Below are 27548 nucleotides of genomic sequence, written 5' to 3'. Positions count from 1 at the left end.
TAGGTGGTGGATTAGCAATAAACTGAGCTAGTTCCCCTGAGCCTCCAGAACCTGAAGAAAACCGCTGGACGGGCTCACCTGAGCCTCCAGCGAGGTCAGAAACAGGTGCAGGTACCTGCCGGACACCAGCCACTCCCACCCGAGGAGAAGGTGCGGGTGCAGGAGCTAACTGGTTCCCCGGTCATCCTCACCCTGGGAGCCGGGACAGGCACCGTCAATGGCTGGGCAGCTGCTGTCCCCACCCGAGGAGCTGGTGCGGGTGCAGCGACAGGCAGAGCCTCAGCTGGCCTGGACACTGGAGCAGGGACCAGCTGGACCTCAGCCTCCCTCACCTGAAGCACTGAAACAGGTGCAGGGGAATGCTGGGCCCGAGCTGCCCTGGGAGCAGGAACACAACGGGGCGAAGGAGTTGCCTCCGTCTCTCAGGCTAAGGGTTATTTCAGTTATTGAGAATGTATTATCATTAAGAAAATGATGTTTACAAGCTTCAAATTGAGCATGCGACACATTAAAGTGGCTTTGTTTGATTTGTTGGGATATAGTTGGGATATATTTGCTGTACACAGTATATCCCAACCATGACTGTGGTGATCCCACACTAAGCTGATAAGATAAGCATTTGCTGCACACCTTATCAAAAAGTAGCCTTCATTTCCTTTTAATATCGTACACCGTCAGCCAATTGATGTGAGTTTTTAAAATGCACATGTAGTATATGGTTTATTAGTACTCACTATGACACAAAAAAGGAAAATTATCCTAATTTTTTATGAATATTTGAAGCAGGAAAAGCAAAAACATCAAAGCTTACAGGAGGACGGGAAAAGGCAAAACTTCGCTACAGAAATATCCTGTCCTTCCAAACATGTCCTTTGCAAAAATATTTTCACTCTCTGTTTCCGGAGGTGCCCGCCCTTTGCAAAAGCGCCCAGTTTCTGTCCTCACAAAGACAGAAGCACATCAATACACCCACAAATTCACAAAAGGTCAGAGCACGCACACTCTCGCAGACATGCCCTCACTCTGCCATTTCAATCATCCCACTGTAATAAAACTGTCCACACACACAGACACACACACACACACCTCTTTTCCGTTGTCCTCCACCATGAAGAGCAGGTTGGTGCTGTCGGTCACGGTGAAGGTGAAGCGGTATTTGAGCGAGTTGGAGCCGTCGTGGTTGTAGCTGATGCGGTTCTGGTCGATGTCGTCCATGGTGAAGCTGCTTATCTGTCGGTAGTGTTGGCCGCTGATGGTGCGCTCGATGGTGACGTGTCGAGAAGCCTGGATGACGCTGAAGACGATGGACTCCGCCTGGAGGAAGGTGGTGTAATAGGAGGGAAAATGCAGGGAAAGGAAGGACGGCTCAATGATATCGCCTGCAATGTCTCCCTAGGATGAAGCTACATAAAGAAGCAGTGTTGGTTCTGCACAACCAACAAACCAGCAAAATAGTGAGAACTCAAATTCAGGAATCAGCTTCAAAATATCTATAGTGGCGAACCTTAACATCATTTTTGGGTGTTACTCTCTAAAATTCTACAATAAGGCAGTAGAAAATAAATCTTCAAGTTTTTACTGAGAATTACAGATTTATGGGATTAACAGTGTTGGATTATCCCTTAAACTGGCTGCTTAGTTTAGCCAGCTTAGGTAATCATCTCAAAATAAACATTCAGAGGTCCAGCTCTTTTCTAAACTGGTATCTGTACTGCTTTGGGATGATTCCAAACATGATGCCAATTAGTTCACAAATCATACCAAGCTTCAAAGATATGATCTGTTGTCAATAGAAAATTGTACTTAGTAGTCAGTATAATCTTTTAATAATATAAGTTTGCATATGATAGAATACTGCATGATGACCACTTTATAACTCAGACTGTTTTGATTCACTGTGACCCGTTATCATGCAGGGAAGGAGCAGTACCTGCTAGATAAGAGCTTAATAAGCAGTTTCACTTTGTACCAGGTAGAGGAGCCTCTCCTGGCACACGCGCACACGCATATCCGCACATGCTCACGCATCAACATTCCACTGAACAAACGTATTCACTGTTGTATTACTCTTCTTGTGTATAAATAAAGACCAGGGCAGTGGCAGAGTGCGAGTCCCGGAGCCCTCACTCCAGGTGCAGGTGCTCTGTGGCTGCCCTTGCATGCAAGTAAAACTGTGTGTTTCTCCTCTCTGATTCTCAGCTGAAGAAGTGTCTCAGAGTACATCTCTTGACATCTGTTTATATTGTGCAGCTCATAAAGAGAATTTGATGCCTAAAGAATGAAAAAGGCAAATAAGCTCATTTAAATTACTTCATACATATTATTAACTCTACAATATATGCAGCAGAGGATGGATAACATCCAACATTTGCTTTAGTTTCGCCTTAATTAAAGAAGTATGAGTGTGCATGCTGAAGAAATCAGTCCTTCAATGCTGTATTTTGACCTCAGTTACACATTTGAAAAGTTTTTTGTTTCGTTTTACTTTAAGACCTTCTGAAGTGCTCAAAGCGTCTCTGTTGTAGTTCCGCCACAGAAGGTGACACCTGATTCTTGTCATGATGTCACGCATATACTGTAATTAAAGCTGTGAAAGATTTGCAGAAAACGTATGTAGCCAGTGTGTTACCTCTGTGTCCGCATCGGTGGCTTTCAGCTCAAACTCAGTGATGGTCTTCCTCACACCCTCCTGCACCCTCATGCCAGGGACCTGAAGAAGAGGCAGGAGTCGTCCACAGGCTTGATAGTGATGTAGAAAGTCTGAGCAACCTGAAGACAAAGAACAATAATAAGATGATGAAACAACCTATGAGCGATACACATATGTGTAACCAAAACTACATCCTGCCATCAACTTCCTGCTTTTCACTGAGAACTTTCTCAACAATTCAGCAAATAGAAAAGTCTCATTGTGATGAAAAAGTTTAACCCCAAAGGGCTACACAACTTCACCAAGCACCACAGTGGCCACAAAGCTTCCACACATTGCAGTCAGCCAGGCGTGAAGGTCAAATGACCTTTTTCACATGTTTACTCGAGTCCTTGTGATCCTCATTAGTTTGAATTAGCAAGGCAGATTTATGCATGAGGAGACCGGGACAGGAAGCTGCTACTTTCCCGCTGTTATAAAAGCTGTAGAGTTTGTTAGTTTTCACATTTCTTTCATATCTTTCAATTTAATGACATAGTTAAGGGGTTTTTATTTTATTTAAGCTAAGCGTTTAAGTGATCAGAAAACTTTTCTTTCTTAATTCCTGTCAACAGCTTGTTTTCTGCACCATTTAAGGTTGTTCCCTGCACTTGGGATTAAAGGTCCCTCTTTGGACACACAAGGACTGTTGACTTATTTCTTGGTCAAACTGGGAACAAAGTTATTTTTAAAACCCAATTAGTCTTTAGGAAGAACAAATAATATTTCAGAGCTTCTGTTGTAGTCAGTAGATATCTGCATCTAGACCTCCTTCATGAATGAATTTTAAAACATGTTAAGCGGTGAAGAACTAGTCGGCATGCTTCTCTTCTTCACTGGTGTGGACGTACTGGATGCTGCGTGATGCCAGGTCAGCCTGCATGAAGGTGCTGATCCTAGTGCCTAAAGAGACAAGAGAGAGAAAAGTAGTCGTTAAGCCCAAAACTTCCATTATGTTTGTTATTTGATCTTTCATATGAGATCTTTCGTATGAGATGGTTTTACACTGCTAAAAAAACAGGTTATGCTTGATGATAACACAAAGTTGGTTATACTTAAGGGATAGAAATCTGTCCAATTAAGAAGCAGAAACCACGGTGAGTCCATTTCAACCTTGTTAGTTTAATATTAAAGCGACAGCAGGTGCAAGACTACAAAACTCTGAAACAGGGAATGGCTTGGCAGACCGTTGCTCTCTCCTGATCCCTCCTGACGGATTTTTGTCTACCTTTGATTTTCTTTATGTCTATTCCACCAATTCCGGTGGTCTCAGGCAAATGCCAGTTCAATAAAGTGAGAAATTTCAGAGATGAATTCTTCTGCGTCTCTTTCCGTTATACATGTGATGTCTTATCCTTCATATTTTGTTGTGACATGTGTTTGTAAGCCACCGTGGCATTTTCTGGCCACACACTGAGTTTGTTTCCTCAATTTGGTTCTTATCAAATTTACAAGGGGATAAAACTAAACTGAGACTAAAGTTAAACTGAAATAACAATGCTTCTCTTTACTCTGTGTTGCCTCTGAAGATTAAAACTCAGTGGGAAACATAATCAGGTTTGTCTGCAACAATCCAGCATCACTCAGCGTGAAACTAAAGGTGACTGTCTTAGAAACAAGAACCAGATTTTTTTGCTTTCCAGGAGTTCTGTTATCCTCGCTTATTGTGGATGCAAAGACCTGATACAGCCGTTTGTAAGACAACACATTTATGGTTATTCCTGACATACAAAGTGTGCAACAGACACATTACATAGTTATCTATGATGTGCATTAATGAGGAAAAGACTTAGACTTAGAGCTTTTATTGTGATTGTGATGTTTCTTGCACAGCGAAATTGGGTCCGCTTCTCCATACACTGCTCTTTTACTGAGGTTACATGAATATGCATAGGGTCATTAACATATGACGTATACATACACACAAAGAGTACCTTGCCTGTGCGTTGTGTGTGTGTGTGTGTGTGTGTGTGTGTGTGTGTGTGTGTGTGTACCTGTGAAGACTCCCCAACGCTGGTGCCAGGAGTCTAACGGTCCATCTAAACAAAAGGCTCTTATACTTAACCAGATACAGAGTAGGTGTCCTCCTATACCATAAATCAGTAAGAGTAGATATAACCTCTCTCCTGACCTTAAGTTGTGTGTGCATGCCAGAACACTCTGGAATGCACACAAAGTTCTGCAACTATTAAGGATCAAACCTCTATCAATCTACAACTAAGCATATATAAGTAGATATTTCTAAGCATAAATGACAATCAACAATATAAATCTAACACAAACCAAAAATGGTTTTAAATCCTGATTTGTATCAGCTACCAGTTAACCTATATTAGTTCCTTTGAGATTAATCAAAGTTTCCTTTAGTTGTTGTTCTAACTGTCTGATCAATACAGTCGATAGAACTCCACTCAGTTCTATCGATTTAATTTAGCCTCATTCAGTCCACCCAATGCTTTCACTCACTGTATCATAAACTGGTTATGATACCCAGTAACACTTCAACGAGTTACCAATACAACTCAAACAAAATGAATTTGTCTTGAAAGATGCTATATAAATAAAACTGTACTTTTACTTACTTTCTTTACTCACTTTTTTTCTTTCTTTCTTTTTTTTTTTTACAAAAGTAACAGGGATTGAAACTTTATTGGTAATTTTCCAAGCAAAAATGTATCCTCATTCAAAAGTCATGTAAGAACCTCACTGGCTTACGGAATGTTGATGTTATTTAAAAAATTCATACAAAAATATGACCTCATTCAAAAATGTCATGTGACAACCTCATGGCTTATGGAATTCTGATGTCACGGGCTTCTAAAGCTTTGATCCTTTGAAGCTTTGATCCTCAAAATCCTTAAATAGGGGTGAGGATGTACAACTTTTAGTCCGTTATTTGCAGCACTTATGTCAGCAGCGTTCAAACGTTCACCAGTAAAGCATTTCGAAACCTTTGGATCCTTTTCGTAGTCACGGTAAACAGACTCCAACATGTCTCCGAAAAAGCAAGAAAGACAAGAAGCTGACCCCAGCTCTATTCCATGGTATGAGTCCCTAGACCCTTATATGAGCTCTCTACCTTGGGATGAACAGGTAGAATTAGAGGAAAAGCGATTGGAAGAAATGCAGAATGAAAATCTCATGAACAGAGAGAAGATTAAGATCCTGACGGAAGAAAATGAGAGAAAGAGCGCTGAATTAGAAAAATTATCCTACCAGCTTCAAGAAAAAGAAGGTATTGAGGAGAAACAATGGGCTCTCCAAGATAAGAAGAATCAGGTGCTCCAAGAAAAGCTGGATGACGCTCTGGAAAAATTAAAGATCTGCTCCAAAAGGAGAAAAAGAGAGCATAAAACAGGAAACCATGGTCAGGAAGAATCAGGAGCTCCAAGAAGAGCTTGATGAAGCTCTGGAGAAACTTAGAGAAATCCACCAAGAAGAGAAACAACAGGCCGAGCAGAGAGACATGCAGCGCAAACTCCAAGCCATGGAGGAAAAACACAAAGCGCTGCAGGTGAAACATGACAAAACTCTGCACAAAAATCAACAGTTGCTTCAAGACAAGAAGCAAATGGAAATGAAGCAGAAGGAAATGGACTCCAAGCATGACGAGATGGAGGAAAAACACAGACTGCTCCAAATCAAGCTTGAGAAAACAGTGCACAGAAATAAAGAGTTCATTGAAGAGAAAGAGCAACAAGAAATCCTCGAGAAAAAACGGACTCCAAGCTTGAAGTCTTGGAAGAAAAACTGAAAATGCTGCAAATAACTCTTGAGGAAACACTGCTCAAAAATACAGAGATGCTTCACAAGAATGACCAACAAAAAATACAAAAGGAAGAAATGGATTGCAGGCTGAGGAACATCGAGAAACAAAATCAAGGCTTGCAAGTAATGCTTTATGAAGCTCTGGAAAGGAATAAAAAGTTCCTTCACGAGAAAGACCAACGGAAAATACATCAGCAAGAAATGGATTGCAAGCTGAGGCACATCGAGAAACAAAATAGAGGCTTGCAAGTAATGCTTGATGAAGCTCTGGAAAGAAATAAAGAGTTGCTTCACGACAAAGACCAACGGAAAATACATCAGCAAGAAATGGAGTGCAAGCTGAGGAACATCGAGAAACACAACGAAGGCTTGCAAGTTATGCTTGATGAAGCTCTGGAGAGAAATAAAGAGATTCTCCAAGACAAGAAACAACAGCCCGAAGAGCAGAGAGACCTGCAGAGCAAACTCCAAGCCATGGAGGAAAAATACAAAGCTCTGCAGGTGAAACATGATAAAACTCTGCACAAAAATCAACAGTTGCTTAAAGACAAGAAGCAAATGGATATGAAGCAGAAGGAAATGGACTCCAAGCTTGACGAGATGGAGGAAAAACACAGACTGCTCCAAATCAAGCTCGATAAAAAGTGCACAGAAATAAGGAGTTCATTGAAGAGAGAGAGCAACAAGAAATGCTCGAGAAAGAAACGGACCATAAGTTAGAAGTCTTGGAGGAAAATGCAAAATGCTCCAAATAACTCTTGAGGAAACACTCCTCAAAAATAAAGAGCTGCTTCAAGAAAAAGACCAACAGAAAATACAACAGGAAGAAGAAAAAATTTTTCTCCAGAAGAAATATCTAGCACTCCAAGAATTGTATAACGAAACGAGGTACAAAACATCTGTACTGGAAGGAGAAAAGAAAAAATGGAAAAACAATGCTCAGCGATGCAGAGTAGCATCAATGAAATGCTGAGAAAAATACCGAACTTGAAGAACTTTCTAAGACCTTGAAGTCCAAAAACACTGAAATCCAGGCGCAAAAGCAAGAACAACAGAAAACACATAAAGACCTGCAGTGTAGACTTCAAGAAATCCAGAAGAGAAACCAGCAGCTGGAAGACATGCACACAGATGTGCACAAGGCAAAGCGAATAGAGGAGGCAACAGTTAAAGAACTGCAAGACAAGCTTCAAGAAAAACAAGAACAATTAGAAGACATGGTGAAAAGATGCAGCAAACTTGAGAAAGAAAACACAGAAACAATGGATGAGCTGAAAACCCTCATCCTTGAGAAAAAGTGCTGGTGGAACATTGTCTGAAAAAAAGAGAAAACGTTTCCACTGGTTCTGGAGAAGGGACACTGCTGCTTCTCACCTGATGTAACCATGTCTTCCTCCGCCTCTATTCCAGCTTAATTTTCCCCTTCCCTTCCCCTCCCTCCTTTTCTTTTTTTCACCCTCACCCCCGACCAGTCCCGGCAGTTGACTGCCCCTCCTGAGCCTGGTTCTGCCATAGGTTTCTCCTTTAAGTGTCTTTCACTTTAAAAGGAGTTTTTCCTATCCACTGTCGCCTGGTGCTTGCTCAGAGGGGATTGTTGGGGTTTTCTCTTCTCTCTTTCCTTCTTTTTATTCCCTCCTTTTTACCTCTTTTCTCTCCCCCTTCTTTTACCTTTTTTTTTACCCAATAAACACAATTGGCAATTACATGTGTTTGAAAAATGTCTTCATTCAACAATAATTCATCTTAGGTATAAAAAAACAAGAAATGGGTAATAGCTGCATGTGTGTTTGTGTGTCTGCATAATATACATATTTGTATCCCAGAAGGAATTAATACTAGATGGGTAGAGAGGTTTTAAAGACTAGAAATGAAAACATGTGAGTCCTATAATCTAAGCTGGTTTCACCAATAGGTGATGTTACATTTTAAATTAGGCACTTCATTACAGGACTGTCATTGTACCGAGGAACATTAAATAACATGAAAATGGATTTCTCGTGCCGCAGGTGACCTCGCTCATGAAGGTATTAACTTGTTGAATAATTTAGCTCTGCAATAGCAAAGTTATTTCTCACCACAGAGGGAGGGAATTTCACAAAGTTAAAAAAATTAAAACTTGTAAACATTACACAAGGAAGGCAATAACTCATTCAACATGCCAACAAGGCATCGAGGAAATAAAGACATCTCAGTATCAGCTCTCTTCATGTCGTCTACTGACAGCAAAATGAGCACAATTCTATGGTCTTCTTGGCTTTTGGCATCTATTCCTCAGCTGAAGGTTTATACATCATCATAATCAGGACAGCCAGGCTGGGAGACAGATCCAATATTCAAAGTCAGTGATGAAAATCAAGCTTTTTAGTTCCATCATATTAAAGCAAATTACATTTTCATTTCCATTTGTCCTGACAGGAAATAGCAGAAAATGCCACATTTTGTTTAAACATGGGCTGAATGCAGGTTAATATCTGAGCTGATGTCGTGGTACAAAACACAACAAAAATCGTTCCTATTTTCACACGTGAAGTCAAAACTTTCTGGGAAGTTGAGTATATTGGATGTTTAATGATAGAAACAGACTTTTAGACTTCTAGAGACTGACTGATGTTAGTTTAAATCAAATCTGAATCCAATCTGCTTATCTGTCTAGTTGTGGTCTGCACAGATGTCAGGTTTTTGCTGTCTTGAAATAAAAATCTATAATTCCCTATATTCCTTTCTATTCCAAACAACGGTAGTAAGTAACAAAGTTTCAAATTTGTCTTTCGCTTTGACTCTTAATTTATTAACCATGAACAAGAGGTCAGAGGTCAAATGTGGCATGATACCTTAAATCTTTCAATGATTCTTTCTGTATGTGGACCAGAGATGGGCAACACCGCATAGTCTGATTACTTTTTCAAGTAATGAGTAAAGTAAGGGATTACTATTGCAAAAAGGTCATTAGATTATGGTTATTTTCCTGTAAGCAGGCTACATTACTGCATTACTAAACCGTTGTGATTTTGCTTGTGAGAGTGTCTCATGACAATGACGCATACGAGCGTGCGACGTCCGTGGCAGCAACAAACGTGTGTAGATCAACAAAGGATAATATGGAGTGCGGGAGAGAGTGCGACCATGCAGGGTTTAAAGCTTGGAAGTACTGACATTACTTTGAGTTTGATTCCGTAAAAAGCGACAAAAACATTGAAAACATCCATGATTTCTTTTGTTACTGTAGTGAAGTCGAGTTTTTGTGATTAAGTTCTTAGCTCCCTGTTTTAGTTTTATTGTCGTCCTCCCCGGTGTTCCCCTGACTCTCTTGGTATTTGATGCATGAAGGTCAGCTCCCGTCCCCACACCCTGTCGTCACTTTTTTAAATACTTCCATCACACCAACAGGCACTTTAGAATCACCAATTGACAAGCATGTCTTTGGACAGGCTCAAACCGGAGAGGTGATCAATGGACCACAGCGCTGCACACCCCTAGCAACTTTGGGGGTAAAGCCACTGGTTGGTGGTGATTGCCAGGTGAAATCAGGGTCTGCTGCACCAAAAACATAAATGTGATTGCTTTGGTTGCAATCAGATTGCCATAGTCACCTGCAGTTTGCATGTAGGATGCCAACTACTCACCAAGCAGTTGGAAAAGTTTGGTTTGGTTTAGTTTGGCTTTTATCTTTACTTTTTCGTCGTTTCTAAAAACACTGACATATAGCCCTGGTCTACCTGGACTGGCAGCATGCTCGAGGTGTCCCAGGCTCGTCTGTTTGGTGACGCGGTAGATGAGCTCGCCCGGCTCGCTGTCCTGGTCGCTGGCTGACAGCTGCAGCGTGGTCAGATTCTTCACTGAGTTTTCATTAAGCACCAGGCCTTTGTTTACCACTACAGATGGAGGGAGATGGTCCTCTGCACGATAAAATAAATAAGGTCAGTATAAAAAGAAAAGGAGCAGAGAGAAGAAAAAAGTCCCCCCAACAAACAAAGATTTATCAGCAAAACCTGGCTTTTGGCATCCCAAATTAAATCAAAGTATTAAGAATCTGTTTCTTATCCTGGTAAAAGGGAGAAAGGATGGACTATAACAGAGGATGTGAAAAAAGCTGAGATTTATGTAGAACGAGAACAACACTGGAGTTTTATATCAGGAGGTGTGAAAAAGTGATATAGGTTTGAAAGATGTGAAGAAAGGATAGAAAAGATTGAGAGAAGGGCAAAGAAGTCATCAGAGGGCAGTACGGCAGGAAGAGATATGGACAGAGAGCTTCCTGTAGTCACATCTGAGAGGGTGCAATAACCAGAAAAGTGAAAAGGTGAGAAAATAATAGGCTAAAAAAGAGCTGCAAAAGATATGAGAGAGTCGGGATGCTGCTCAAGCGTGAGGGACAGGCAATCCTTCAATATCCAGTAGCTTCTCATGTGGACACTGGATTCAAACTGCCGAACCAGTGCAATAGTTTGGCTTTATCCCCAAAAGGAAGCGAGAGGAAGCTTTTTAGTTGGAAACGGTGACAATAAAAATGTGCACAGCTGAGTTTTCAGGGTTCATCATGGCTCAAAATGGGTCTTTGGGAGATGACTACCCACAACTGCAAAATAAGTCTGTGTAATTTAAAAACAAATGGATCCTTTTTTTTTCTTTTGCATGCAAGCAAGCAATTTATTTATATAGCACTTTCAGAACAACACAGCTGAACACAAAGTGCTGTACACTTGGGATGCCAAAAATGATACATGGATAAGCAAAAAAGAAGAAGATTTACCCAAAATAAATAAATAAATAAGAATAAATAATAATAAAATGAGCACAAATAGCGCAAAATAAAAAAGTATAAAATGATCATTAGAATTAAAAACAATAAAATCAGTGTCATACAGCGTCATATGCCATTAAATATTTTCTCACAATCTCATAAAGAATAGTGTCATTTATAGTTACTACCTCTACACTCTGCGTTTATGTGGTCATTTATATGGAGGTTCATACAAAACCTAAACTGTTTTAGGTTTTCTAGCATCACTGCTGATGCTTTCAATCATTGTTTTAAATTTTGCTTAAATGTTTTTAAATTTTGGGAAAAATCCACAAAATGCATGTGCGCGTCACACTCCTGGTGTTAACGCACAAAACGAGCAGTTCCTGTACTTGCAGATGTTGACTTGTAATACACAACACCCCTAATGGGTTAAATAAAGAAGCATAAGCAGATATTTACTTGATAAACTGTCTCAGCCATGAACAGAGCTCAACAAATGTTGTGTTTGTGAACACTAGAACCATCGTGCACTCTATATATGAAGATGTGGATTCTCCATTTCCACATGTTAGCATGTTGTTTGGCCCACAGCTGTGGCTTACATTACCACAGCTGTGATAAAATGATCAGGAGTACTTCTATGTGCACATTAAGCATCTCCATGATTTCTCACATTGAAAGAGGGACAGAAAATTACATAATCAGTGAAGCCAAACACACGTCTCTTTCCTAATATGGGCAATGTCTTTAGTAAAACTCAGCTGTAAGCATGTCTCCAGGCTCTGAATTGAAGGATTTTAGCACACAATGTTATGTGTTTTCAAACTCACAAAATCATATTTTACGTTCTTGTAGCAATAACCATGTGAGACTGAAGTTTAAATACTTTTCTTCCCCACATCCTGTGTGTAAGAGTCAATTATAGCATCATTTGGAGAGTTATATTTCATTTAGCATGTTATCCTTTTTGAACGCATATCTGAAGGGGACCTAAAATAAAGCACAGTTCAGTCAGAGGGTCTCTTATTGATTGAAATCAACTTTTCCAGCTTTTAGGAGATAACTGAAAGTACACATGAAAGGTGGTCAGTAGGTTGTCAGCATTATTTTATTAGCAAATTTGACCATTAATCAGTGTTTCTTTTATCTTGTTACTGACGCTTGTCTTTGTTAACCCTCTGATGCATGAATTATGAAAGCCTTGGTCAAGATTTTTTTCTTAAGTGCTTTTATTCTTCTCAGGACATGAAAAAAAATGTTCAACTCTTTTTTTCCCAAATATGTTTTTTTTATAAAGTTATAAACTTCTCCACTCCAGTGGACTACATGCGTCCGAGCACTTAGCATGAAATACTGTGAATTTACTGTAAAAATGAGATTACCTTGTGTTCTATTGTAAATATACAAACACTTGTTTGCTTGTATCCTTTGAAAAACATCTCAGAAATCTTTTGGAACTTTCAACTCATATAGGCCCAATGTTTGGGCGTAAATAACAAAACCAGTCAACAGTCCTAGCTGTGAATCTTACACCTGAATATGGCAAAACTACCTCCAACAAGAGAAACATTTTTGAGTCTACACAGTTCTATAACGATGCAGGACAGTATTACCAAGCCCTTATTAGCATGCTGGAAGAAAACACAAACTGACATCTTAGTCTCTGTATCTCCGAACACTTCTATGTTCATCACAACTAGGCTGTGTGAAAGTTTGCAAAGCATCCAGGGCACAATGGCACACAGCATTGCATGCAGATGTATTTGGTCTTCCGTGTGCACGCAACATCATGGCATCTGTTTGCATTTTTCACCTCGGTCAGTTGGGGCCAGTGATATCCTGTGGCAAACCTGACCTCACGGGCTACTTTGGTGACTGCTCTCCACTTCACGGGTTGTGGGGTCCCACTGGGTCTTCCTCTTTTGCATTGCTGGAGGGTGCCACTATTTATCAGTGCATGAGCCACAGATGCTTTGAAGAGGAGGAGTCTCATCTTTTCCAAACCAGACATCTGGTAGAAGTGCCAGGCATTTACAATGGTCACATCCAAAAAATGAAAAAACACTCGGATGTACCACCTCTTGTTTTGACATCTGTGGGGGTACATTGCCAGACATTGGTCAACAAGATCAACCCCACCCATGTGTTGATTGTAAAGGGCCACAGAGAAGGGCTTTTGGATCATCATCATCTTTTTTTCCTTCTTGACCCATCTGTTGGCAACATCTTCAGGGGATTGGCCAGCACAGGACGAGACCATGTGGATGACAGAACTGTCGAACCATATAGCCTGTCATATAGCCTGAGGTTCCTGCTCTCACCCATACCTTCACTCCCTGGACTTATCACTGGACTTATCACTAAACTCACCATCACTGCACTCATCAATGAAATCATCATCACTGGAGCTGGATGGAATTTCCTGGACTATTCTGTACGCTGCCTTATTCTTTGCTGCATTTGAAGTCTACAAAATATGATAAAATAATTATTATAGTAACTCAAACTACAGCTGATCTTCACAAAAATATATATTTTAAATGAGTAGCTTATAAATTTAACAATTATACGCTTACTTATAACCAAAACAGTCCCAAGAAACAGTGAAGCAATTTATGACTTATGTTAAAAAAAATATAGTGGGTAATGCATGATGTCCACTTCATTGGACGCATGGTTAATCGTAGTTTTCTACATATTAGACATAACAACAGCGCCGTAGCTCCGCAAACGCACATAACGCACACTGCGTAGGGCACCAAATGGCCGGTAGGGCACCAAAAAAATCAGGGTCGTAAAAAAAAAAAAAAGTAAACCATATTAATACTATAAATATCATATGCATTAATATGGTTAAACAATACAAAAGCAACATAAAACAATTTTCCCGAGAAAAGGGGTGAATCTGCTTTGTGCCCTGTCTCCAGTCTCCTCCTGGTGCCCCCCCACTCCCAGTGGTCTGTTCTATAATGCCTCAATTCGGTATTGGTAAACACCTGTTTGAACATGGCCTCGAAACGGCAACAGGAGTCGGGAGCGGAGAAAAGAAAGAAGAAGAGGAAGCGTGATGAAACTCAGGCGTCGCTTGCCGGTAAGGCAATGTTTAAATAATAACAATAAAAAAGTTCATTATTGTAGCCCTTGCTTGCACGCTCATGTCCGTCAACTCTGTGATAGCTCCTGTTAGCAGTGTTCATACTGTGTTAACAAATGTTGCAAATGATTGATGTTGGGTAGTTTGTTTACGTTGTGGATATGAATATAGAATGGACTACTAAAAGCAACTCATCATGGTCACTCAATTGACGGTTTTCAGATAACGTTAGCAATCGTGAGACTAGCATTTCCTCCTCAGGTTGCTAGCTGGCTAACGTCATGCATGCTACTGATTAACCTTAACTTTGGGATAGGTCAGTGATGCAGTCAAGTATTATTATCAGATTAGACAAGATTACTTTGTATGTTGCTGCATTTCAGGATATCTATAAAGACGCATATCTTATTTATGCGGCATAAATAAGATATAGGTTTCATATTACAGTGTAATATGAAACCTATATCTTCCAGTAATATAGATTTCCTACTTGCGCATTTATATCAAATTATGTACAGCATGTTTATATTGCCATTTGCCATTATGAAAATCTATACATGTAAAATATAGTTAGTAATTTTAAATGTACCAGTGACTTACTTAATTTATTAGTCTTATAATGCAATTTTTCGTGAGGCCTACTGTAGATTCAAAATTGTATTTCTGTAAAATCCCTGAATATTTTCTCTTGTATGCAGGGTCAATGCTTAAATATGTTCAAGGAGGATCTCAAGGACAGGATGAACCATCCAGTAGTAGTGCCATCCCTGGACATCAACCACCAGCCATTGTAGACCCTGCAACAATCCCTAGCCAAGAAGAACAAGAACCATCAACCACCAGTTCAGGTACAGTTCCATACACAAGTACCACTGAGAGTCCTGTCACTGAGAGACTATCAGAAAGTGACACTGTGGAGACATGTGTGCCCCTTCAACCGATCCTGCTCTTTGGCCAGCTCACATTGTAGATGCTGATCGTGTTGAAATTGTGCGGAGAGGTCCTTTTAATGTCAGCTCTGATTTTAATTTTCCAAAGGGGCCTGAGTATTTATTTGTAACAGTATTTTTAACCTCCTTTAACCTTATTTATTTGTTTAACTGTCATGTTTGTTGTTATTTAATTAAACAAATTCCACTGAGAAATTCAAAAGTATTAATGTTTTTTTTTTTTTTTTTTTTAAGTGGCGGGGGCACCATAAAGCATTTGTGCTTAGGGCACCCAAATGGCTAGCAACGGCCCTGCATAACAATTTCTTATTCCAAACAGATAATATCCTTCCCTAGATGTTACTGCATATCATCATATTTTTTTTTACCTGTTGGGCTCTTCTAGCATAGAAGGATTGACAGGATATGCCAGCAGTGGTCGGCAGGGGTGACAGTTTGTCTGCCATCTTTGATTCAGAGGAAATTTACTTGCAGTTGCACTAACTGAACACTGAATTGACCTCAATGGAGCATGGCAGCAGAGAGCACTCTAGAGGCTAATATACAGTTCCACCATAGAAACCAATGCATTAAAGAGATATGTACGTTTTAGTAGCTGTCCACTCCAGTGACCACTATGTAGGGCTGCTCGATTATGGCAAAAATGATAATCACGATTATTTTCACTGAAATTGAGATCTCAATTATTTGACGATATTTATTTAACAATAACAATGTATTGAATAATGGCTTTAAAGATTGTCAAAAAATAATATAAAATAGTGTGCAAATACTGATTACAGTGCAAATGTTTGCAATATAAAAAATAAATGAAAAATGTAAACATCTATGTTTAGTGAACTTCAAAATACTGCACAATATTTGATCCACGCCTGACTCATGAACCCATAATGTTTCCACCAATGTTCCTCAAATTTTTCATGTGTCTGAGCCATAGCTGGACTGGCAATTGGGCATACCGGGCATTTGCCCGGTGGGCCGATGGTGATTTTTCGTTTTTATGGGCTGATGGGGGTTTTTTCTTCGTTTTTTTCCGTAACGGTATAAACACTGAAAGGTGGTGGATTGGCCAGATGCTGGGAGATGTGTAAAAATAACTCCGTTGTTTGGTGGTGGCTATTGCGGATCTTCTACAGATTCAGTAACATTAGCAAGTGGTGGAGGCCAGCAGATGCAACACGCTGGCAGGTGGATGACAGAAAGGCAGGAGGAGCAGAGACCCGAGGCGTGAACTGAACTTCAGGTAAGAAGTTATGACCTGCAGTCTATCTGGGTCAGATATAAACCAAGTTTAGGTGGAGTTTATTTTCGTTATGCTGACTTTTTACAGTCAGTTACAATAACTCGTTTCTATACTGCTGGGCGGGTGCTATGATGTTATTGATGTTAAACTTGTGTTATCTTATTTATAAGGTTAGTTATTAGAGTTTCCAACTGTTAGAAAAAATATTTTGCCCTGCCATGCTGTTTATTGATGTGGCAAATGAATGGTTTATGAAAATATATCTAAATCTGTCATCAGTAATCAGTAATGATCATGTCTCACCTCTAGTCTTCTCTGTCTTACTTTCAGGTTTTCACCATGTGTTGTAGATAGTTCAGGAGGTTAACTCGACCAAGCAGTCTACTTTCGGGTACTGTTTAGAATACCAGAATAGGGAGGATGGTGTAGCTTTAAGTTTATTAGATTGATACATATATACCAACAAGACAGTGTACGTCACTGTGACAACAGCGTTTGTTTTCATTCAAAGGCTTTATGGTTTTTCCTATAATACCTGGTGGACCGGTCTCTAGTCAAAATGCCCGGGCCGATTTTTTGTCCCAGTCCAGCCCTGGTCTGAGCGAACACACAAACTCCCTGAGCGGTCCCTTGGACCACTGTGAGTGACAGCAGACGTGTGCACTGTGGTCACGCCAGCATCTAATCCATCCAAGTTACATGGTTTATTAAAATAATCAAATTACAGCATTTACATTTATGTTAGACTACTTTTAATTAACTGCTTTAGCCCACTTACAATGAAAATGTAAAAAATCCTGTTCATGATCTGTGTAGTATGTTAACACTATTGGAAGTAAAAATAACTTGAACTCCAATTTTGAAAACACAACTTTCTTTCTTTCTTTTTTTTTCATAAAGCTCTGACTTGTATTATGAGTATGAGTCTGTGGTCTGGGAGAGAGTCCTGTAACTCTCTGTCTGCCAAATACAGTATATAATGACCAATGTTGGGCAATTAATTATATAGTTACTACTTCAAAAAAGTAACTCAGTTTGGCAAACAACAAAGTTTTTTGCAGCTATTTTTTTTTAACTGCAGCCAATACATTTTTAAATAAACATTTCAAACTATTTACAGAACAATCAGCTGTTCTGCATCAAATTTGATGCCACACAAATTATTTGTGCCACTCCAAAAAATCATTTCTGTCCACTATGAGATAAAGGAGAACAACAGCCTGATACCTGCAGGCCTGACAACAGGAGATGTATCACTCCTGTAACACCTGTAACATTCAGCAGCCGCCTCATTGTTCTGACACACCAACAAAACTATTGACTAGACTACACACTAACTACACAAGATTTGCGCTAAACGTCTCAAATCTCTCACATCTCAGAACACCGCCGTCACTCCTAAAACTTCCCCACGTTTCTTAACAACTAGATGCCATGTTGCCATATCATTTTTTGATTGGTCGACACGGTACTTTTTTCGACCAATAGGAAAGGGTGGGGGGGTTGGTTTTGGTTTTGGTTTTGCTCACAGGCGGAGAGCGCTTTCGAGCGTTTTCCTTATAAAACGCCGTTTTTACTGTTTCTTCCCGCAGTAAATATAAATAACGATAGTATTCAGGAAGAAAACCAAACATTGCAGATATTTTTATCATAACTCTGGTTTTACGTGGCCTATCAACACAATTTAAAAACTGGTATAAAGTCCACACTTTTTCCGTCAATTGTTCCGTCTGTCCTGCTCACATCTCCAATGGTTGTACACGTTGTCATTAACGTGGCTTCACTCCACATCAGCCACGCCGCTTTGCTAGCTAAAACACCGGTGTCGGCAAATAAGGACCGTGTCATAGACTGTCAACAACGTTGATTGGCTGCGTATATACGAATGTGAATCGCATTATTGGCTGGACTATAGGATAAGGTGGCATCGTTCTAATCAGTGTTGCCAACTTAGCGACTTTGTCGCTATATTTAGCGAGTTTTCAGACCCCCTAGCGACTTTTTTTCTTAAAAAAGTCGCTAAAAAAAAGACGTGAAAGCACGTATCCCTTTTACTCTCAACAAGCAGCGGGTGCTGTAACACAGTCAGTTCTTCTTTTACTCTTTTACTCTTATGCTGTTTTGTGGATCACAAGGTTTAAAACTACTTATAAACACACACACACAAAGTAACTCCACCAGAGTGCCTATTTCGGGTCACTTTTGCCGGTCCAAGCCCGGGTAAAGGAGCAGGGTTGGAATTGTGACATTAAAAAAAACAATAATTGCTAAAAGAAATTTAATTTGTAGTTCTAAATAAACTCTAAATGCATTTAGGACGTTTTTTACTCACTTTATGTCTCTTCCACGATGTTATTTCTCTCTCCAACAACATAGGTTACAATTATATTAGCATGACCAATTATGCAAATTAGGTGATGACGTCATTTAGCGACTTCTAGCGACTTTTAGGACAACCAATAGCGATTTTCCTTACTGAGGAGTTGGCAACACTGGTTCTAATCCCATACAGGAGCAGCCAGTCACTTACTGACTAACACTGCAAAACAGAATTGTTAAAGTTTTAATTTTAATTTCAATTCAGGTTAGATTTTTTTTGTGCACAACGCAAATTTTCTGTGCGCAGAGACCGTGCCAGCAGTGCGCAATTGCGCACGTGCGCATCTTAGAGGGAACATTGGTTTCCACACCACTGAAGTCGTTTTACCTCTCTTTTCAACCAACGGCATTCTTTCTTCAGCAGCCATTATCCTCTCCAAATAACTTCTGCTTCCCTCGGGTCCTCTTAATTGTTGTGACGCGTGTTCGAAACGCAGAGAGGTGCGCTCGATTTGCCACATGGAGCAGCGCGAGAGTAAAGCACGAGAGAGGTGCTAATAATCGGCTCAGTCATTTTTAATGATCGTTGAAAACCCAGATCGTAATCGAGATTAAAATTCGATTAATTGAGCAGCCCTATCACTATGCATCAGAGGGTTAATTACATCAATGTGAATTTTGTGGTTTGTTTTGTTCGACAAAGTATCGAGTCAGGTGTTGTACTTGGTTTTTCATAGGACAGCACAGAGTTCTGTGAAAAGTTTCTTTCTCACATGAGCTAGAGCTAAAGCAAAAAACTTCAGGCCCATAAATGTTTTAAAAAGTGAATAAATAATATTATACAATAGTCAGGATGAACTGTAGCACATAAACATTTGATGATAGACTTTAAATATTTGACTTTTATTTGACATGTATTAAATTGTTTATCCTATAGACCAGAAACACTTCATCATTTGAATGACAAACTAAGGAAAAATAAGAAAGAAGTACTGTGTCAGACTAAAAGAGTTGACTTTAGACTTAACTTGCTGTCGTCTGATCTTCAAGCTTACTGTATACCCATAAGGGTGGTATTTATGTTTTTAATTACATTTTTGAAAAAACAAAAACAAAAATAAATACATTTCCTTAATGATATAAGCAGTAAATGACACTATAGACTCAGCTGATCTCACTTACTGGATATTGTATGTTTCTGTCATGATGAGTCATGCTCTGAGTGCGTGCACCGTGACGGCTCCACTCCGTCTGTTATTAAGAGTGCAAGCCTGGGAATGCTGGGCACCCCGTGGCTGGAATAAGAGAGCTGCACACTGAAGTGGGAGATGGCAGATATAGGCTGGTGGTGAGGAAAGTCCAGGACTGCCAGTGTGTGTTCAGATACCTGTAAGTATATTGATTACTGCAGTGTGTGTTATTGATGGTAAGAGTTCTGGTGATGTTGATTATGAACACAACTGCATCTTGGATTTATTTAATCAGTGTTTTGCGGTTATCTTATAAATGTGAAAGCATTGTGACATGTAAAGCATTTTGGATAAAGTCGCTGCTCTTTGGACGGCCTCAATGCTGCGTGTGTATAATGTAATTAGCACCATAGTGCTGTGTGCACCAAAAATGATGTAAACTGTATAATTTATTTATTAATTAATGCATTATTATTATATCCACAGAGTACTCCACCCTTATTACACATCCCTGGCTAAACTGTTACTCTGTAGGCTATCTAATAAAATCGGATGTTGTCCCAGGATTTCCTGGAGCCACTCACCTAGCTTGGGAGTCACTGCACCTAGTGCTCCGATTACCACTGGGACCACTGTTACCTTCACCCTCCACATCTTGTTGAGCTCTTCTCTGAGCCCTTGGTACTTCTCAAGCTTCTCGTGTTGTTTCTTCCTGATGTTGCTGTCGTTTGGTATCGCTACGTCTATCACTACGGAAGTCTTTTTCTGCTTCTCTACCCCCACTATGTCCGGTTGGCTAGCCACCACCGTTTTGTCCGTCTGTATCTGGAAGTCTCGCAGGACCTTTGCTCAGCCATTATCGACCACCCTACGACTTCCAGGCCATACTCAGCACAGATGTTCTTGTATATTATGCCGGCCACTTGGTTATGGTGTTTCCTGCCTGCTAGCATCTTTCACCCAACCTTTACGTGCTGGATTTTCTCAGGGGTGTCTTTAAACAGCCTGCACCTGGGGTCTTGCCTGGTGTGATAGACCCCAGCCTCGATGGATCTGTGCTCAGAGCTTTTCTGTGTCTTCTCCACAACCGGTTGTGCTGTTTGTCTTGCTTCGTTAACGGGAATAAGTCTCTAAACTAGCGGGGCCTGTGGAAGCGCAGACCCAACACTTTCCAATAGCATAAGATTTATTGCCAAGAAGAAGTGCGACAGCAAAGAACTGATTGCCCAAATAGAAGTTTCCTTACTTTTTCTATGAAGTTTATATGTTTGTAAAAATAAAGTAAATCATCTGCTCTAAACACGTTTATATAGACTCAAGATTCCTTTTACAATTTTCTTGAAAATGTGTTTTTGGGGTGTTTTGCAAAACTGTAAGGTTCCTCAGTCACACACTTTTTTCCTTCAGTTAAAAAAACTTGCAGATCTGGCATATTGATCTATCTAAGGTTTGACAGCTTATCTCTGGACAGTCAGCTTAAAGAAGAATTTGCAAAGTTCATTGTATTTATTTAAGATAATTTTTGACACATAAATTATTTTTATAAGACATTTATCACAGACTACAGACTGACAGAACTACGAGAAATACCTTTTAGTTATCGTCCTTTTTAGTGGTCTGAAAAGTTCATATGAAAGCATAGGTTTATCTGTTTTAAAGACACAGATCATTTAAGACAATTACACAAGTAGATATTTCAAGAAGACAGTGTAAGCAAACATTTAGGGGCTGTGGTTTCACATGTTGCTCCTCCTATCATGCATTAGAGTCACCTTCCAGTAAGTTTCCGGGTCACTTACCCAGTATATGTACTGGGACTGGCACCAGTATGTTTGAGACACATAAAACCAGAAAACTGTCTCCTCTGTTTATTTCAGCAGACTTTCACAATGGATGCCATAAAATGTGGAGGATTCTCGAAGGTGAAAGACGCTGATGAGGAAATTCAGACAATCTGTGATGAGGTGAGCTTCTTCATAACATTCAGACAGACAGACACATCAACTCTGTGCTCTGCATTTTACGTTGTTTTACTTTTATTTTATGTTTATTTTGAAGCTTCCATGTTATGGAGGAGAAGCTGTACAGGAGTGCAGAATTATTAGGCAAGTTGTATTTTGAGGAATAATTTTATTATTGAACAACAACCATGTTCTCAATGAACCCAAAAACTCATTAATATCAAAGCTGAATGTTTTTGGAAGTAGTTTTTAGTTTGTTTTAGTTTTAGCTATTTTAGGGGATATCTGTGTGTGCAGGTGACTATTACTGTGCATAATTATTAGGCAACTTAACAAAAACAAATATATACCCATTTCAATTATTTATTTTTACCAGTGAAACCAATATAACATCTCCACATTCACAAATATACATTTCTGACATTCAAAAACAAAACAAAACAAATCAGCGACCAATATAGCCACCTTTCTTTGTAAGGACACTCAAAAGCCTGCCATCCATGGATTCTGTCAGTGTTTTGATCTGTTCACCATCAACATTGCGTGCAGCAGCAACCACAGCCTCCCAGACACTGTTCAGAGAGGTGTACTGTTTTCCCTCCTTGTAAATCTCACATTTGATGATGGACCACAGGTTCTCAATGGGGTTCAGATCAGGTGAACAAGGAGGCCATGTCATTAGTTTTTCTTCTTTTATACCCTTTCTTGCCAGCCACCACGCTGTGGAGTACTTGGACGCGTGTGATGGAGCATTGTCCTGCATGAAAATCATGTTTTTCTTGAAGGATGCAGACTTCTTCCTGTACCACTGCTTGAAGAAGGTGTCTTCCAGAAACTGGCAGTAGGACTGGGAGTTGAGCTTGACTCCATCCTCAAACCCGAAAAGGCCCCACAAGCTCATCTTTGATGATACCAGCCCAAACCAGTACTCCACCTCCACCTTGCTGGCGTCTGAGTCGGACTGGAGCTCTCTGCCCTTTACCAATCCAGCCACGGGCCCATCCATCTGGCCCATCAAGACTCACTCTCATTTCATCAGTCCATAAAACCTTAGAAAAATCAGTCTTGAGATATTTCTTGGCCCAGTCTTGACGTTTCAGCTTGTGTGTCTTGTTCAGTGGTGGTCGTCTTTCAGCCTTTCTTACCTTGGCCATGTCTCTGAGTATTGCACACCTTGTGCTTTTGGGCACTCCAGTGATGTTGCAGCTCTGAAATATGGCCAAACTGGTGGCAAGTGGCATCTTGGCAGCTGCACGCTTGACTTTTCTCAGTTCATGGGCAGTTATTTTGCGCCTTGGTTTTTCCACACGCTTCTTGCGACCCTGTTGACTATTTTGAATGAAACGCTTGATTGTTCGATGATCTCGCTTCAGAAGCTTTGCAATTTTAAGACTGCTGCATCCCTCTGCAAGATATCTCACTATTTTTGACTTTTCTGAGCCTGTCAAGTCCTTCTTTTGACCCATTTTGCCAAAGGAAAGGAAGTTGCCTAATAATTATGCACACCTGATATAGGGTGTTGATGTCATTAGACCACACCCTTCTCATTACAGAGATGCACATCACCTAATATGCTTAATTGGTAGTAGGCTTTCGAGCCTATACAGCTTGGAGTAAGACAACATACATGAAGAGGATGATGTGGACAAAATACTCATTTGCCTAATAATTCTGCACTCCCTGTAGTTACTGGTGTGGAAGACCATCATAACAAAGATCCCATCCAACCTTTTCAATGAATCACACTTTGTATTTCAGCTGCTCTCTGTTATAGGTTATAATCAATATATTAAAAATCTTTATTTCTAGACATATATAACTGACTTGAGTTCATCATTTGAAGCATTAAAAGTTGAATTCTGTAAAAAACTCAATGATTGTGATCGTTGATTTCTTGCTAGTTATTAACTTTTACCATTGCATTTACCATCATTGCAGCTACTGATGATTTTTTTGATTTTCATATTTGCTTCATCTATAATAACTGTAAGGTTAACAGTACTCTTGTCTGAATTATCTCTGTGTGTATGTGTGTGTGAGGGAAGACTCTAACAGAGTCCCAAAAGTCCAACACATGTTATCCTGTTTTTAGGGACATAATTTGTGCAGCATATACAGAATCTAACCAGCAATTAAAGGATTATTCAGGCTACTAATCTCTCTAATTTATTGTGTTCTACAATGATGGACATGGTCGTCCATACAGAAGATAATCAGTATTAAGATGTCAGTCACAGCTGAATTTCTTTTTAATCTTGCATTAGTCCCACTTGTCCAGCAGATGTCCTCGTTATGTCTCCTGCACATCTTGATTGTTTGTAGGTCTCAACCATGCTTTGACCAGATCATTCAGCCTTCCTTCATTTATTTAAATGTATTAACTATTTAATCTGGTAGACCATCTTGTAGTGGCCTTCAACACGTCTTTTTCAGATGTTTGTTTGTTCTGCTTTTTTTTTCTCTAGCTTGTGTCACTTTGTGGCTGTATCTTCATTTCCCTGTTTTAATTTTGATGCTGTTTGCAGTCATTAAAATCTCCTTTTTGTTTTTTTTAATTTTTTGCATCTAACATTTCCAGCTCTAAATGTTAACTAGAAAAGAGTAATAATAAGGCAGAGCCCCCTGAAACTCTCTCAAAAGTATGTGAAGAGAAGATTCACCCTGGTGGAAAAAAAACAAACCAACAAAAAAAAAAAAAAAAACCAACAACAACAGGGAACAGTAAAATCTAATATCTACAGTCTTAAAAAACAAATAATAGTAAGAAAATAATATCTAAACCACAGAGAGGAGTATACACTAGAGCAGGAGTGTCAAACTCCAGGCCTCGAGGGCCGGTGTCCTGCAAGTTTTAAATATCACCCTGGGTCAGCACACCTGAAACAAATCATTAGTTCAGTACCAGGCTTCTGGAGAACTTCAAGACATGTTGAAGAGGTAATTTAGCCATTTAAACCAGCTCTGATGGATCAAGGACACATCTAAAACCTGCAGGACACCGGCCCTCGAGGCCTGGAGTTCGACACCTGTGCACTAAATGTAGGTGGATCGATACCAACTCTAGTATTGGTATCTGATCGATGCTAGCTCGTTAGGATCGATACTTTGTTTCTATCCCCCTTAAGTTCAGTAGGTATAATTGTATTAAATAAATAAAGTTTTGGGAAATTTGGATTTCAATCGCAGCTCACACCCTGTATTTTCACTTCCCGGCAGACTCGAGAGGATTTTGTCATACGCTCCGACAAACCTACACATGCTGTAAAAATGTGGGCAAAAGTGATTATTTTCTTGTGCTAGTCTAAGTGTGCTTGTGTTATTTGTTTTTTTACATGATCGTTTACAAATACCGTACAAACAAACACCCCTCTTCCCCTGCGCTGGTCCACAATGCAGAGTCTTGTGAATTGGCGTGTGTTTATTAGCTTTTTGGTCGTTTTTTACCAACAAAATGTTGTCAAAGTGGAAATGTGCGGAGGGCTGACTGAGGAGAAGCAGGCTGATGAAGCAGTTCAGAACATCTGTGATGCAGTGAGTAGAAAAGGGAGATTTTACACTCACACACAGGGCCTGTCATTCATATTGTTGTTGCTGTCATTGTTATTCAGATGAAGCCTCTCGCAGAGCAGAAAACCGGGAGAAACTTTGAGGTTTTCACTGCAAAGAGCTACAAAACACAAGTCGTAGCTGGGACCAACTACTTCATTAAGGTAATGTTTGTAATGCAAGCAGGGAGCACAGTGGAAACACTACAAAGCTCTGAGGTCTTGCGAATTATAAAATATCATCCAGAAGAGCACTGATTGATAATTTGATCTGTCAGGTGAAAACTAAAGCAACGATCAGGGGGTTTTTCAGTTACTATCTCTTCACTTATGTAGTGATTTTAAAAGAAGGTGTGTGCAAACCTTTAACTGTTATTGAGTTTCTTGCATCACAGCTGAGGCTTTCAATCACTGTTTCCACACAAATTTTGCTTAAATTTGTTGAAATTTTGAGACAAGTCCACAAAGAAAATGAAAATACATGTGCGCAGTGTTGGGTAAGTTACTTTAAATTAGTAACTTAGTTACATTAGTAATTATTTCTATCAAAAGTTACTTGTTCCTTTCTAGTAACTAGTTACTAGAAACTAACTTTGGTTTTACTCAGAATTCTCTTATTAATGTGTTGCTTCCTAACTGGATACCAGCAAGCATGCCAGTCTCCTAGCTTGCTTACATGGTAGCACTATCCTGCCACAAGTGCACTGTGCCACCTAATGGCCTGAACCTAAAATGGCAGTGTAGTAGTGTGAGTGCAAGTTAATGATGAAATGAATGAAACTAAATTAGAAATTAACAATGTTTGTTTGATGTGTCACTTTTTATCTGTCTGTTTTAATCTATTTCTGTTGTTTCAAACCTCTATAAATGCAAACACATCATTTTGGGGTTGATGCAGCAGTGTTATAAATCTAATCATTGTACGTAGCATCACTAGGAAGAAGCAGTGGATCACAAAACACGACATACAGTGTGTTGAAACTTTTGAAAGCTAACTTTTGCTCACAATTCACAGTACTTGGAGAAATAAAATAGCCTGGAAATGAACGTGAAAGTTATTATTGGCTCTGGGTTTCTGCTCATTTACACCTTCCACAGAAGGTTGTGGAAAGGAAACACTTAGATGAGAGCCCCACTGCTTCAAAATTGGCCAAATGACCTTCAGGAAGCTGAAGCGAGATCGATCAACTGCAGACCAGAACAACAAACAACGGAGGGACCAGACAAATGCAATCAAACGATGAGTTTATTAACACGGGAGAGGAACCATCAGCATGTGTCTTCCTCTGACAAAAATACATTGAATGCTGGTTTTATAGCATAGAAAATTAACGCCCACACATACACGTCAATACAGGTCAAAAATACATTGTTTATAGACATGAGCACATCTCGTACATCTTAATAACTATAAACAGACATCTAACTTCTCTTTTCTATATCACTTGCCTTTTAAGGTAATAAACTTCAAGTTTCAGGGTCTCTAAGGGCCAATAATTGACCCTCGTCATCAATCACTAAGTAGACTGAATTGCAGCAGGTCTCAAAAAGAAGCAGAAGACACTGGGGCCTTCGCTCAGGCCTGCTGCTAGATTAATATGTGTATTGTAAGCATGCATGCAATTAACCTGCTATGTTCTCATCTTCCCTCAACATGTATCACCTGGACACTCTCACCAGTGAAGCTTAAAACCCTCTTGGATGGAACATCAACTCCAAATCAACATAGATATGCAATGTGTATAAAATGAACTAAACCTGTGAATAGAATGAATGTGATGACAAACATATTCAATGCAATATGAACCCTGTAAGAAATATTACTGATAAAATAATGCTGTAAAACATGTTCTTAATGCATTTATCATAAGGCAGATTATATGGTAGCAATAAAAGAATCTCTAAATCCCAACAAAGCTCAGCATAAACACCACAGAGATGAAAATAGTACTAAATTATGCATTAATATCCAGAATAGTAATATCTCAATCATATTTTTAGATTGAGTACAAGCATTTGGCAGAATATGGGAGCAAATGCTCACA

The 27548-nt window shown here is 39.6% G+C and overlaps 1 protein-coding gene and 2 long non-coding RNA genes across 3 annotated transcripts; 2 read left to right on the top strand and 1 right to left on the bottom strand.

The window, feature by feature from the left end:
• Window positions 1–269: 269 nt before the first annotated feature.
• Window positions 270–15871, bottom strand: LOC120441857 (extracellular matrix protein FRAS1-like). Its single transcript, XM_039617328.1, has 5 exons — window positions 15614–15871; window positions 13572–13668; window positions 10174–10353; window positions 2630–2769; window positions 270–1314 (listed from the first exon to the last, which is right to left on the bottom strand). The coding sequence occupies exons 1-5, from the start codon at window positions 15689–15691 to the stop codon at window positions 1036–1038; spliced, it is 774 nt and encodes a 257-aa protein (XP_039473262.1). The 5' UTR covers window positions 15692–15871; the 3' UTR covers window positions 270–1035.
• A 568-nt stretch (window positions 15872–16439) lies between these two features.
• LOC120441862 lies at window positions 16440–21895 on the top strand. Its single transcript, XR_005614323.1, has 3 exons — window positions 16440–16488; window positions 20070–20196; window positions 21878–21895. It is a non-coding gene; the product is annotated as an uncharacterized LOC120441862 (long non-coding RNA).
• Window positions 21896–24894: 2999 nt separating this feature from the next.
• LOC120441859 lies at window positions 24895–27210 on the top strand. The gene is made up of 3 exons (XR_005614320.1): window positions 24895–25489; window positions 25567–25668; window positions 27184–27210. It is a non-coding gene; the product is annotated as an uncharacterized LOC120441859 (long non-coding RNA).
• Window positions 27211–27548: the final 338 nt, after the last annotated feature.

Source organism: Oreochromis aureus, linkage group 9 (assembly GCF_013358895.1).
Source record: "Oreochromis aureus strain Israel breed Guangdong linkage group 9, ZZ_aureus, whole genome shotgun sequence".
Lineage (NCBI taxonomy): Eukaryota > Metazoa > Chordata > Actinopteri > Cichliformes > Cichlidae > Oreochromis > Oreochromis aureus.
The sequence above is the reverse complement of the archived record's forward strand: the minus strand, read 5'-3'. Positions and strand labels throughout refer to the sequence as shown.